The following is a 13,933-nucleotide window of genomic DNA, read 5'->3' on the forward strand; positions in this document are numbered from 1 at the left end:
AGAGACCTTGATGAGTCCCAGAGCGATGCTCCAGCTGAACAAAGCGGCGGCGAGAGAGGACGTTGTTAGCGCGGCTCATTCATCCCTTGCTTGGAGAGAATGAAACACTCCTGCAGGATGGAGATGTCGTGACCTCGTCCTTCAACGGTTCCTGGAGGCTGGATTAACAAGCGCTCGGCGGCTGTTTGTGGATACATATCTGCAGTTTTCAGCCCCTCGATTTTCTCTTCCATCGTTTCTGTCAGTAACGTTTAGCAACATTTGTCTTTTTCTTCGCTCAGTATTGTGACGCTCCTGTCAGCTTTACATGCGCTCTGTCTGTTTTTAGCAGTCCAGCTCAACAACATGTGTTGTTTCTAGTCTGCTTCCCTGCGCTCTAACCTTTGTCGCGCCACTTCACTTTTCGCCTTAAATTATTCTTTTATTTCTTTATTTTCTTACCATAATTAGGCATTATTTTTCCTCATTACTCATGTTTCTTTCATACTTTGTCCATTTCTCACTGCACCATTCTCACTCAGCTCAGTCTTTGTCTCCACTCGACTCGCTTCCGTTTCTCTTGGATGCCACTTCCTGCTGTTTGTGACGTGACAAAACAATCAATTCAATTTACAGAAGTTTTTTTTTTTTTTTTAACCCAACACATTTGTTCTGCCGCAATATTTTATGTCTTACGTTGTGTGTTGTTTTCTCTGACTGGTTGCAGACTGTCATTATGTTGCTGGAGCTTCGGTTATAATTTGTACTATTTCTGTATTTTAACTTTTTAATTATTTCTTAATATATTTTTATAACTTAAAAAAAAAAACTTTCCACGGTGGTCCATTTCTCCCCAACTTCTTTTTTAATTTTTTTTATTTCATGCACCACTTATCAATGCTTTTTTTCCTTCAATCTAGCAATGTTTACTTTTTTTTTTTTAATTATTATTATTATTATTTGCATCTTTTTTATCATTATAAAAAAAAAACCTTACCCTACGGGTTAATTTTTTCCCAAATTCTTTTTTCAATTTATTCCCAGTACCACGTATTGCAGTTTTTCTTTCAATCTGTCAATGTTTAAATGGGTTTTTTTTTTTATTAAAACTTATAAAACCCTTTTCCCAGCTTATTATTTTTTTTATTTCCTATACTACTTTTTACTCTTTATACTCAGTTTTTTTCCTTCAATCTGTCAACTATAGTTTTTTTTTCTCTGATGGTCAATATGTGTATTAATTTCTAACTTTATTTTAAGCTGTGATTGGGTTTCTGTCTATTTCCGTTTCTCTCTGTCAGCATTTTTATTCATTGATTCTTTGTTTTGTGGCGAGTCATTTGAGACTCACGGGTTCACTCCTGGAAGAGCACGTCTGGGTCATAAGCAAGTTGCCTGGTGACGGAGCAGGTTAAAAAAAGACTCACCCGGAGTCGCCTGACATGTGAAGTCCCTTCTGGGTCGGGCTAATTGAAAGGCGCCGTCTGCCCGGCGATTGGAGCTCCTCAGGAGGGCCGGCGAGAGCCGGACGTGGCTCACCTTGCTCCGGGACACGCTGCCGGCAGAATGGTAATCATCAGAGGGTGGAAGGGAATTGAGGACAGACTTGAATGTATCATTTTGTGAAGCCTAAATTAAATCTGAGCAGACGGGAGCCCGAGCCTTTTCCCTCGGAGGACCTGGTTTCCGTGCAGGATGGAGCGAGATGGAAGTCGACTGTCAGCATGAGAGGGCTTTAGAGGAGAAGCAGCGGCGTGAGCCTGGGAGGATGAGTTGGAGGATTAGGAGGAAGGAAAGAAGTTTGGGGGAGGAAGATGAAGCCAGGCAGAAAGACAGGAACGCATGGAGACAGAGGGGCCACGTGGCTTTTTTCCAATAAAGCCAACCGGCTCAAATTGGAATTTGAAAAGAGCTTCTGTGGAGTCCAGGAGCGAGCGCTGCGGCCGGCCGGCGTGGGGCTCAGAAACAGACCTGCGGCTGTGTCCGCGTGTCAGTCCATCACTGCTCTGTGGCTCCAACTGTGACGCTGGTGTCACTTTCCTGAGGGCACTTTTCTGGCCCCTGTACATCACCAGCGTCTGCTCGCACTCGTCCATGCTCTGCTTCCTGTCTCTGCCACTTTTGTTCATGCCCAGATCATTTTAATCCTCACAGTAAATGATGTTTCTTTCTTCAAAAATATAAAAAATATTTCATTTTCATATTTTTATTTATATATTTTTTTTCTTATGTCAATACATATAAACATAACATATTTTTTTCCTCTCATGATCCACTTGCTTTTGCTAACGCTGTGCAATGATTTATTTATTTATCTGTTTGTTTTTTTTCTCCTTTAATGGATTGGCTCTTGCTCATCTACTTTTCAAATAGAGTGGAACCCTTTATTAAATGATGCATATTAGACGCGTCACATGACAACAAGGTGTTGAATCAAAATTTTGCTGTCAAAAAATCTCTATAATTCTCACTGTCTTACATTGTATCAACATTTTTTAATATGAATAAGGATTTTAATAATAATAATACATATTTTAAACATTCTTTTCAACTTATTTAAAAAATAAATCAATAAAATCAACAGAAACTTTATGAAACTTCACTAAAATGAATATAAAAATGTGATTCACATTTTAAGCCCAAATTTAAGTACTGTGATAGTATTTTATCATAGGACAAGTCACAGCACATCCTCAGTATATGTAAATACATGTGCTGAGAAGAGAAGACGACTTTCGCAGACTGGTCTTGGCAGGAACCAGAGCTGGAAGTGACGGTTGGAAGTGACGGGGGTCTCTTCAAGGTGGTCGAACATGTTGCCAGGCAAAACCCAGCAGCTACCGAGCGGGGGACAGGGACAGGGGACAGCGGCGGCTAATTGTCGGGCTAATGAGCGCGTGCCAGGCATGTGGCTAACATGTGACGTGTGAGCAGCAGCTCGACTTGTGCTGCTGTGATGTGGAGCTCAGCTCTGATGTCACGTTCACACTCTGGCGCCGGAATGTCTTGTCACACGTGGAGAGGCTTTCACTTTCACGCTCAGATCAGACGTGGACCAGTGTACTGCTTTAATATATACGGTACGACAATACGCCTTCAGTACTGCACACGCCGGTCCTCAGAACTGCACGTCAATAATCTTAAACATTGCTCCATGCTGTACACACAATACAAGACAATGCTACACTATCCTATGCTACACGATAGTACACTGCTATACAGTATAATATACATAATATACTTTGTACGACACTAGCATTACTATCTGACGTAGTACTTCGTTACACCATTTTTAATATATAGCAATGTATCGTATCGGCACTTCTGTATCACGATACGTATCATAGCATAAGATACCTGCCAATACACAACCCTACATGTAATACCATATCGTAGTAATACTATATGTAGTACTTTGTTCCACCATTCTTTACTGCATTAGACAACGCTGAACTGCTCTATTACACATTGCTTGATCATACAGTAAATATGGCACTGCACTACACTGTCCTTTACTATACTAGACTGTACTATCCTCAACTACACCTCACTGCTCAACTCCATTTTTTTGCACTATACTACACATTCTTTTCTTTATTAAATGATGGTTTACCACTGCTTCTTTGACTTTGTTAGTACTTCCTGTTTTCTGTTGTTTACCAGCAGAGTGATGTTGTGGTTCACCTCTATCGTCCTGCCACCTCCTCACTTATTGCATGGATATTTGGGATCGTCTGCCTCTAGATTTATCCAGAAACTTGTACTGGACTCTGTGTTACCTTTGAATTTCTGATTTGTTGCTCTGGTTTTCTGTCACATGACACAACAGTGTACAGTACTGGACTGTTCAGCTTCCGCTGTACTGCACAACACCATTCTCCCGAGGTCAAACTCCAGCTTTTGTTTTTAGGGTTTTCCATGACTCATGCTGGACCAGAGGCGTGGGTCGGAGATCATCTGACTCTGCTCCAGTTGTGTTGGTGCGAAGAAGCCCAGGTGGAGTCGTGAGCTCCGCTCTGAGTCACCGTCCAGCGACTCGAGTGCCGTGTTGCTGTACCTCACGCTGTGTGTTGTTGTGGTCGAACACGCATCTTAGGAGAACTTGTTTACAGCGGGTCTGACTCACCAAAACACCCTGCCGCGGCGGCGTCTCCGTGGGTGGTGTTTCATTCCTCTGCGAAGCCACGCGGCGAGGGCGGCGTCATTACCGCACCGAGGCAGCGGCCAGTCAGCCGTCCGTTTGGCAGCTGTCTCTCCTGCTCAGTGTGAGCGTGTCAGGGCTGTGTTTTACAGCTTGGTTGCAGTGATGAACAGGAGGCCGCCTCACCTTGACTCTTTGAACTCTGCTTTATTTCTCCCTAAAAGCGCCTGAGGGGAGCAGAGTGGCGTGTCTGCTGAATGATGGGCACAAACACACAGGCTCCAGACCTTGGCTGTGGTGCAGAGGGCGTCTCGTGAAGTCGCTGACCCAAAAAGACAAGTCCTCTTTCAGTCAGGGACGTCAACTGTTCTCACATTACTCTTTTAATTGTATATTTTTACACCGTTGTTTGCTGTTGAGACACTAAGGGATGTTTCAAGATGACCAAAAATACAATAAACAGGATAAAATAATTATCTTGATGTGAATCTTAAATGTTTTTTTCAATCAAATAAATGATCTTGTGAATAAGTTTTTTTTTTTTTTTAACTTTTTTTAATTTCATTGTTGTTTATTTAATTATTATTTTGCAATCATGTAGCTTGATAGAGTATTACATTCACTTTCTCTCCTTATAATTATGACTTGTGCCAAAAATGATAACTTATAATTTCAATTATAATCAATAACAATGAGTACTAATATAATAAAATGTTATTTTTAAAAATCGTTTATTCGAACAATATTGGTGAATCAGAAAGGTTGCATCTTAAATAATAGTATATCCTAAATCCTAGTAATATATATGTATATTTATATATATATTATATATATATATATATAATTTAAGATGTCACCTATTCTGATTCACCAATATTGTTCGAATAAAAGATTTTTTTTATCAAAATCTGAAAAAAAAATCTTGACATTTTTCTTAGCCTTTTTTGGCTTTTAATAAAGCAACTACAAAACTGGCTCACAAAAACACGTAAGAGATAAAACAAATAAAATTGATCTTCACTTTTTATTTCATTTTTTTATTATTTATTATTTTATTATTTTTATTTTTTATTAATTTTTTTATTATTATTTATTTATTATTTTCACCACATTTCACATTATCATTCACAGGTCTTTATTTTGATTTCATTTATGTATGTATTTGTTTACACTTAGCATCAGTGTAACTAGCCAACAGTTAGCGCTTCGTGACGGTGTGTAAGTGAACCGATGTTTTTAAAAGCTTTGCAGCTTCCATATCATTTGAGCGTCATTTCTCATTTTCCCAGAACACTGGTGTGGTCTGACCCGTCTCTCTCTCCCTGCTGAGACACAAATGAGAGGCGTCACTGTGCTGGCTCCTCAGCACATTCTCTAATGGCTTTGTGACAGTTCCCTCCTCTATTTCATCTGGAGCTGACGCGCCGAGGACCAGGGGCTGCTGCTGAAGCAGAAGGGTTGTTAGCCAAGGTGTGGGCAGGAGAAGCATCCGCTAGCTCTGACAGTGTCGTGTGAGGAGGCGCCCCGACTCCGTCTTTCTTCCTTCACACCGTCGTGTTGCCTGACTTCAGGCCGTGGAATGTTTCGGGATTTTTGTAGTTCAATTATCAATGCTAACCGTTAGCTTCCAAGTCTTTCCCTGTTTTTCTCTCAAAAACAATCTCCATGAAGAGCAACGCCCTACATGGAAGATTGCGACCATATATATGTTTTATATATAAGGAATAATTTACAAAAAAAAATAGTCTGTAGTTGGAGAAAAAAAGGTCACTGAAAACCGAAAAAGCTACTGAATACGCGAACAAACAATAAGTCGAGACAGAAAAAAAAAGTATAAAAAATACCTTTGAAAAAAAATCAGATGAAAAAAAATGCCAACCAAATAATAAAAAAATAAATAAATAAAGTTTTAAATAAAAAACATGGAATCCCAAAGAATTTCTTATGAATAATAATAATAATGTGTATTAAATGTATTTCTATATTTTGTCTCCGTATGAAGCAGACTCAACAGTGAGAAACTGTGAGCAAGTGAGGACAGACTCCACGTGTTGTAACTGTGGAAGCAAGACAAAAGTCAACTTGGAAGAATCAAACCGCAGCTGCTCATTATTTCACGTCCTCGTTGACTCCGAATGTCTGACTGATGGAAAAGTCATTTTGGCTGTAATGAGAACAGGAAGAGTCGGCGGCGCGCTGACACAGGTGAGGCCACGTCTTAATAACCCTGTGGAAGCAAGTGAATAATAACCGCAGGAGCTCGTGCCCACACTCGCCTGATGGACGCCAGAATACGGAGCAGTCATTCCTGCCGCTCCATGTTGCTGAGGTGTCTGGCTCAATCTGGTTTTACCTTGCGCCACCTCGGCAAATAGAGACTTGCTAGCTTATTAGCACGGAATCATTTCCAAACTTTCCTCCTCCGGGCCCACATCCCCCCGATGCCCCGCCCCACTCAGGCCACGGCCCGAGCCTCTCAACACTCTGACAGGAAGTTACGCCTCTGCCTCTGATCGAGACGTGCGGCTGTTTAGCTCTAAAAGATTCCATTAATCTTGCGATCGATGCGACGAGGACATTCAGGTGAACATCAAAGGAGAACGTCAAAATTATACCTCATTTCAGGAGCCGGCACTCACGACCTGATTCTTTCAATTGTTAGAGAAGATGGAGTGTCTGTTTCGATTGTGTCTGAAATCAAGTTGAGTGAGCTTCGTGCCATCGATCACTTCGCCTCTCCTTGGTGAGAGACATCGTTCTTTGATTTCATTTGTTATTCTCCAGCCATCCATCATTTCTGAACACTTGCAACCACTTACTGAATGTTCCTCTCCTGACGCAGTGTTTGGAACCTCCTGATGGACCTGCTCCCAGAGCTTCTCTGAAATACTTCAGTCCTTACTTGTACTTTTACTCCCGCGTCCGCCTCCATATCTAGCATGACACGTCATCGACAGCTAAGCTAAACTCCACCCTGCTGAAGAAAACCACCATTAGCGTTGCCATGCTAACCTCGGCTCCTTCACTAGTGCTGGGTTTTCATTCCGTGTTTACAAAAAAGTCAGCGATATTGAAGAGGTTCTCATCAGCGGGGGAAACGCTGGCGCCATTTTGTGACCTCGCTGAAGGGACGACGCGCTGAAGCAGTGGAATTAGCGACAATATCGGCCAATTTGTCAGTGGTTTTTGAGGACGAGAGCAGCTTCATGTGATCTTGTTTTGATTCCAACCGCGTTGTTGTGACTCAGACTATTGTGAGAGGATGAAGTGTCTGAACGGATCGACACGGAAGGCTAATGTAAATGGAGGGTCAAACTCTCTTCAGAAGGCTCAGCGCCACGATACACGTCATGCGTTCGGGTCAGCAGTGCGACTGACTGGGTCGAGTGTTGACGCCTCCTCACCCATGTCTTTGATAGATTCTCTGCTGTTTTGATAGGTAGCTTCTGTCACCACTAAAAGGGATTCTGACTCACGTGTGTTTACTTTCATCACCTAAAAGTCTAAAGCGACTCCTCAAACAACTTGCGTATGAGGAGCCCTGGTAGCCAATGGAAATACTTTGCTGCCCTCTGGTGTTTAATACATTACAATACACCACTGATGTCGACTACAAGATCGTATTTTGAACCACACAACTCAGTTTGACGCGTTTTAAGGCATTCCACAGTTAGAGGCCTGGTTTGCTTTGAAACTAAATAAACAAATAGTAGTTCACAATTTTATGTTGTGTGTCGTCTTCAAGGAATCGTTTTGATCATATGTTCGCTTTTTATTATATGATTGCAAAATAATAATTGTAGCCGAGCTGTTCTGCAGAAGAGGAATTGAGGACTCAAGAACTAGATTGTTTCATTGAACAGCGGCCCCGAACGTTGCCGCTCCTTTATTGTCAACACCAATCAACCGTTCCACATTTCCGTTACCCCTCCAAAATAAAACGGACCCGCGCGTAGCGACAGAGACAAACAACAAATATAACTCCTTACAGTTCTCCCCCCCTTCGAGAAAGAAACGTCCCCGTTTCACCGCATGAAAAGGCAATACCATTCCAAACACTGTGCCCACAGAAATACAATGAATATATATATACACATATGCACACAATCACTTAGAACCTTGGTATTAGGAACTACTACTCCCACCTGTCCCTATATACCAGATTAGCTGATATATGACAGATTTAAAACACACCAAGGAATGATATATGTCTGACAGGTTTGACATGAAGCATAACTGTATCTTAACAGAACATTAACAGAACACCATTAAGACATAACAAAGTTATCAAAGTGGGATGGGACCCTAACTCGTCTCCCTGCACGAGTCACAGCCTGAGGAGGCCCCCTTGTGGCATTCTCCGGAATGGGGTTATCACTCTCCATCCCAACATTTTCAATGCACTCAGCCTGCTCGTTTTGCTGTGAAGGCAAAAAAACAATGGGGTTTTCAACAGGAACAGGCAATGTATATGGTTTTAGACGATCATAATGAACAACTTGAGTACGACCGTCCAGCTCGAATGCATCACCGATTTGATAGGTCAATCCTGTTTCTCCCTGCGTTTCACACACAGACATGACACGATATGGACCTTTCCAATGTGCAGCAAGTTTCAAACGACCCTCTGTCGGATTGTTCAACCACACCAAATCCCCAACAGCATATGAATGATGTCTAACTGTTGAGTCATAATACAGTTTCTGTTCCTCATGGGCGACCATATTGTTTAGCCGGGCCACCTTGAACGCAGTGTTAAGTTTCAATGCTAATGAGGTGACAAAGTCAGGGTGCGTCAGCCCCTGATGTTGTCGACCAATTGGCACGAGCATATCCATGGGTGTTCTAGCCTCCCTTCCGTGTGTCAGGTAAAAAGGAGTGAAGCGTGTTGATGCATGGACTGAAGTGTTGTACGCAAACGCCACATGTTTCACGAAGTCATCCCATTCACCACCACAGTCAAGCAATGCTCTGGCCAGTTGGTTGATGAGAGTCCTGTTAAAACGTTCAACCATGCCATCCGATTTCGGATTATAAGGGCAGGTGCGTGTCTTCTTGATACCCAAAAGCATGCACAGTTTTTGGACAACCTCTGATTCAAACTGTCTACCTTGATCACTATGCAGAACTTCTGGAACCCCATGTGCCAGCACATAATCCTCGAATAAGCAGCCAGCAACAGTCTGAGCCGTTTGATTAGCCAGAGCATATAGATTGACATATTTAGTGAAATAATCTTCCACCACCAGCACATATCTATTGCCCTTTGAAGTTACAGGTAATTCAAGAATGTCCATCGCCACCCTCTGAAAAGGCCGTCCTGTTTGTACACCCCCCATGGGCGCACGATGCTTCGGTGTAGGAGTTTTGCGAGTCTGACAGGGAACACATTGTTCGCACCACTGACGAATGTCCTTAAACATGTAAGGCCAATAGCAGGAGACTCTCGCTTTCTCCCAAACTCTGTCAGCCCCAAAATGTGCTGCTAACGGACCACCATGTAGTTGCTTTAATACCTCCTCCACCATTGAGGAGGGAATCACTACTTGGCAGAGAGCCTCGCCAGTGAGTGAAGATGTCAAAGACCGGCAGAGCAGACCATCCTGGAGTGACAAGCGTGAAAACTCTGTCCACAACTTACGCAACCATCGTGAACTGCCCCTCATCTGCAACCTCGTAGGCCGGGACACATTCTCAGAAATCCATTTCACAACGACTCGGATATCTGGATCAGACTGTTGGCGCTGAATCAGAATATTTCTGTCAATAGAAAGTTCTTGTTGGAAAGAACTTGGCACGTCTGTTAGTTCATCAGCATTCAGCTCTGCATTTAGCGAAGCATCCGCTGAAGGGTCCAATAATGCCGCATCAACAGGAGAAGATTCCTCATCCGGTTGAGTCATGACATAATTCACCCCTGATGAGACTTGCGGTGAGAAACCACCCTCAACCACACACGACCTGACTTGAGGGCGTCTCGACAGAGCATCTGCATTAATATTCAACTCTCCTTTTTTGTATTTGAGGACCCAGTTAAATGGATCCAGCTCCAGAATCCACCTAGCCCTCTTTCCAGACGGATCTTTATCAATGGCCATAGTACGAAGGTTCAATAGCGGTCTGTGGTCAGTGAAGATTGTGAACTCTGCCGACCCCAAGTAATGTCTAAACTGACGCACCGCCCACACAATCGCCCACAACTCCCTATCAAATGTAGACCAGCGTTTCTCAGTGGAGGTTAGTGCTTGACTAGCATAAGCAACCACTCCTTCTAACCCATCATGATCCTGAGCTAGTACTGCCCCCACAGCCATCAAAGACGCATCAGTGTACACCTTGAAAGGAAGTGTAAAGTCAGGCATCAATACCACAGGCGGAGACGTCAACACTTTTCTGAGATATTGAAAAGCAGCATCACATTCGGGAGTCCAGTTGAAGGGTGTGTCTTTGCAAGTCAGTTTATGAAGTGGAGCTGCATGCAAAGCAAAGTCTTTCACAAAACGTCTATAATATGAACATAATCCGACAAAAGCCCTGACTTCTGTAGGATTTTGGGGTGTGGGCCATGAACAGACCTTTTCAACATTACGGGGATCAGGCTGGAGCCCCTGATTCGATACCACATGTCCTAGGAACACCACATGGTTTTGTGCAAAATGACACTTGCTAGGATTCAGCTTCAGTCCTGCCTTTTGAATCCGGGACAATACCTCACGCAGAGTCAACAGGTGATGCTCGAAGGTAGGACTGTACACCAGCACATCATCCAGGTAAACCATACACACCTGCCATGGCAACCCTCTCAACACCAACTCCATCATGCGTTGAAACGTAGCAGGAGCGTTGGTCAAGCCCATAGGCATCGAGCGCCATTGATAGAGGCCCCTGCCGGTGGAAAATGCTGTCTTTTCTCTGTCTTCTTCCGCCACCTCAACTTGCCAGTAACCATTTGCAAAGTCCAATGTGCTGAACCAGCAAGCGCCAGCCAATGCATCCAGTGTATCATCCACCCTGGGAAGAGGATGAGAGTCTCTTATGGTGATACTGTTCAGGCGACGATAATCAATACAAAACCTCCAGTCGCCATTCTTTTTCTTCACCAACACTACAGGTGAGGCCCACGGACTGCAGCTCTCCTCAATAACCCCCTGAGACAAAAGGGTCGCCACCTGGTTGTCAATCTCCTTTCTCTTCTCCGGTGAAGTTCTGTAAGCTTGTTGCCGAAGTGGGGCATGATTACCAGTTCTAATATGGTGTTTTACCAGTGAACATTTACCTGCCACAGCTTTCGATACATTAAAGATGTCCTGGAACTCTTCAAGTAATTCCATCAACTGGATCTTCTGATGCCCCTCAGCTGGAGATTCCCGTAATGACTCCATAATACGGTCTTTATTTGGCATCACTGCTTCAGCCACACAAAGAGGTTGTGGAAGTGACAGCACTTCGGTCTCGTTCCTTGAAAAAAACTCACCAAGGTGCATGCCTTTCTTCAACACCATGTCTTGATCTGTTGGATTCAAGATTCTTGCAGTGGTGACTCCATCTTTTACGTGAGTAACGGTATGAGCCACAACACATTCACATGTAGAAGGTAAGTTAGGGGATAGATACCCCACAAAGTCCATGTTCTTATCTCTACCCACAGCAGCAGAAACACTTACTGGCAGGAGTGTCTCACTGAGGGGAGGCAAAGTCACGTCCGATGATACTGAGACATTGCAACATAAAGGGATCAAGTCCTTGTCCTGCATAAGGGGGACGACCACATCCCATAACTGTAGTCTTTGATGGGTATAATCCAAAAGAGCGTGATTCAAAATAAGGAAGTCCAGTCCAAGTATTGCAGATTGGGATGACTCTCTTAGCACGTAAAACCTTTGTTGCCAAGAGTGCTCACCAATGCGCAGAGTCACAGTTATTGAGCCTAATGTGTCCAGCATCTGTCCATTCACAGCATGAGCCACCACAACAGCAGTCTGTAGGGGTCGTTTGCGCAAAGAAGGAACTGACATGCGAAAATCTGCACTAATGAACGACTCAGTGGACCCAGTGTCAACCAAAATGTTCACTTCAGTGCCCTCAACGCTGCCCCTAATATATGACGTGCAGCAGTGTTGCTCCCTGGAAAGTTGATGCAGGTCTCCATGTAACTCAGGGCCCCTGGTGACCGTAGCTGGTGTCTGGCCCACAACATCAGCTACTGAGCATTTCCCGACTGATTGCCCGCTTCCCCTCTCCTGGGAGAAAGAAAACGCACACCTCCCCGTCTCGGAGTGTTTCCACCTGTCGCCTCTGGACTGCGCCGGCTGGGGGACCGGCCTCGGTCTCCAGCATTATGCACTCTCTCCTGACTGGGTTCCCGGTTCCTTTCCCGCCAGCGCCGGTCGGACAAAGTTGACTGACAGTCCAATTCTCCACAAGTGCATCTACACCTTCGTCCACGGTTTGACCACTCACACTCTTTCCTGTTTGCCTGCCTTCTCAATCTGTCATTTTCCTCCATTATTTTCTTCATCTCCACTCTCATTTCCCTCATCTCATCCAGTAAACGATCCAATGATGACTGTGTACAAATAGAATTCACAGTACCAGCTGCTTGCAGAACAGGGGCGGAGCGTTGATAAGGGGTCCCGTAATCCATCTTTAGAGCTTCCCTGGCCATCTCGCACCTGCTCGCGATCATCAAAGCTTCTTCCAGATCTGTTGCCCCCTGTTCATGGCACTTTGCTCTTAAAGCCGGGTCAAGTCCAGCTAAGAACCGGCGGTACTTCTCCTCCCTCTGTGCCACCTGTCCATAGTTTGGGAATGCTTCATGCACGAGTCGACTAATGTCCGCAGCATAAACGTCCAAACTCTCACCGGGGGCACGCATCCGGGCGGACAGATTCGTTCTGAAGCGGTCCAGAAAGTAGCCATGACCAAACGCCTCCATCAATCTCGCCTTCACGGCCGCATAGTCCCTCTGCACTGCCCTCGGTAGGCTGTCCCACAGTAGGAAGGCAGCTTTCGTCAGTCGAGTTGGCAAAATGCGACTCAGTTCATCTTCACATTCCTGGTCATTATTCCCAACCAACGCACTCACGGCCACCTCATACTGTCGGACCCAGCATGGGAAGCCCTGCTCCTCGTCTCCGGCGAAGGGCGGGGGTAGTTCGATGCGAACGTTGCCTGAGTAGTAACGGTCACGGCGTTCGAACTTGGTGTCTGTTGAGTCGTCCACTTGTTCCCACATCTTCCTCAGGTCCAAGCTCTCGAACAACTAACGACCTGGCTACACGCGGTATTTTCCTTCCACGTGCTGTCTGAAAACTTCACACTACCTACAGCGGTTAGCAGGTGCTAACTCTAACTTCCACACTGCAGCTTAAGCGACGAATTCTCACCCGCACGGTATCCCACCGCTGCCACCAATGTAGCCGAGCTGTTCTGCAGAAGAGGAATTGAGGACTCAAGAACTAGATTGTTTCATTGAACAGCGGCCCCGAACGTTGCCGCTCCTTTATTGTCAACACCAATCAACCGTTCCACATTTCCGTTACCCCTCCAAAATAAAACGGACCCGCGCGTAGCGACAGAGACAAACAACAAATATAACTCCTTACATAATTAAAAAAAACAATGTAAACATTAATGAAATAAAAAAAAGACTTATTAACGCAAGCTAGCAAGTTAGCATTTTGTCAGTAACAGTGCTATGGTGTTGAGCTAGTATTAATTGAACATGATGTGGCAATACAACATAAATTAATAAAGAAAAAGCATGAATTGTTGTATCCTTATGATTGGGATATGTATTTAGCACCTCTTTTA

The 13,933-nt window shown here is 44.2% G+C and overlaps 1 protein-coding gene across 1 annotated transcript; it reads right to left on the minus strand.

The window, feature by feature from the left end:
* Positions 1-12,194: 12,194 nt before the first annotated feature.
* LOC128768365 (uncharacterized) lies at positions 12,195-13,574 on the minus strand. The gene is made up of 2 exons (XM_053881200.1): positions 13,507-13,574; positions 12,195-13,443 (listed from the first exon to the last, which is right to left on the minus strand). Exon 2 carries the CDS (start codon positions 13,353-13,355, stop codon positions 12,321-12,323), a length of 1,035 nt encoding a protein of 344 aa, XP_053737175.1. The 5' UTR covers positions 13,356-13,443; positions 13,507-13,574; the 3' UTR covers positions 12,195-12,320.
* Positions 13,575-13,933: the final 359 nt, after the last annotated feature.

This window comes from Synchiropus splendidus, chromosome 12 (assembly GCF_027744825.2).
Source record: "Synchiropus splendidus isolate RoL2022-P1 chromosome 12, RoL_Sspl_1.0, whole genome shotgun sequence".
Classification (NCBI taxonomy): Eukaryota; Metazoa; Chordata; class Actinopteri; order Syngnathiformes; family Callionymidae; genus Synchiropus; species Synchiropus splendidus.

Bases quoted from the DNA above. Each gene is read 5' to 3' on its own strand.
- LOC128768365 (XM_053881200.1), bottom strand. From the start codon at position 13,355: ATGTGGGAACAAGTGGACGACTCAACAGACACCAAGTTCGAACGCCGT.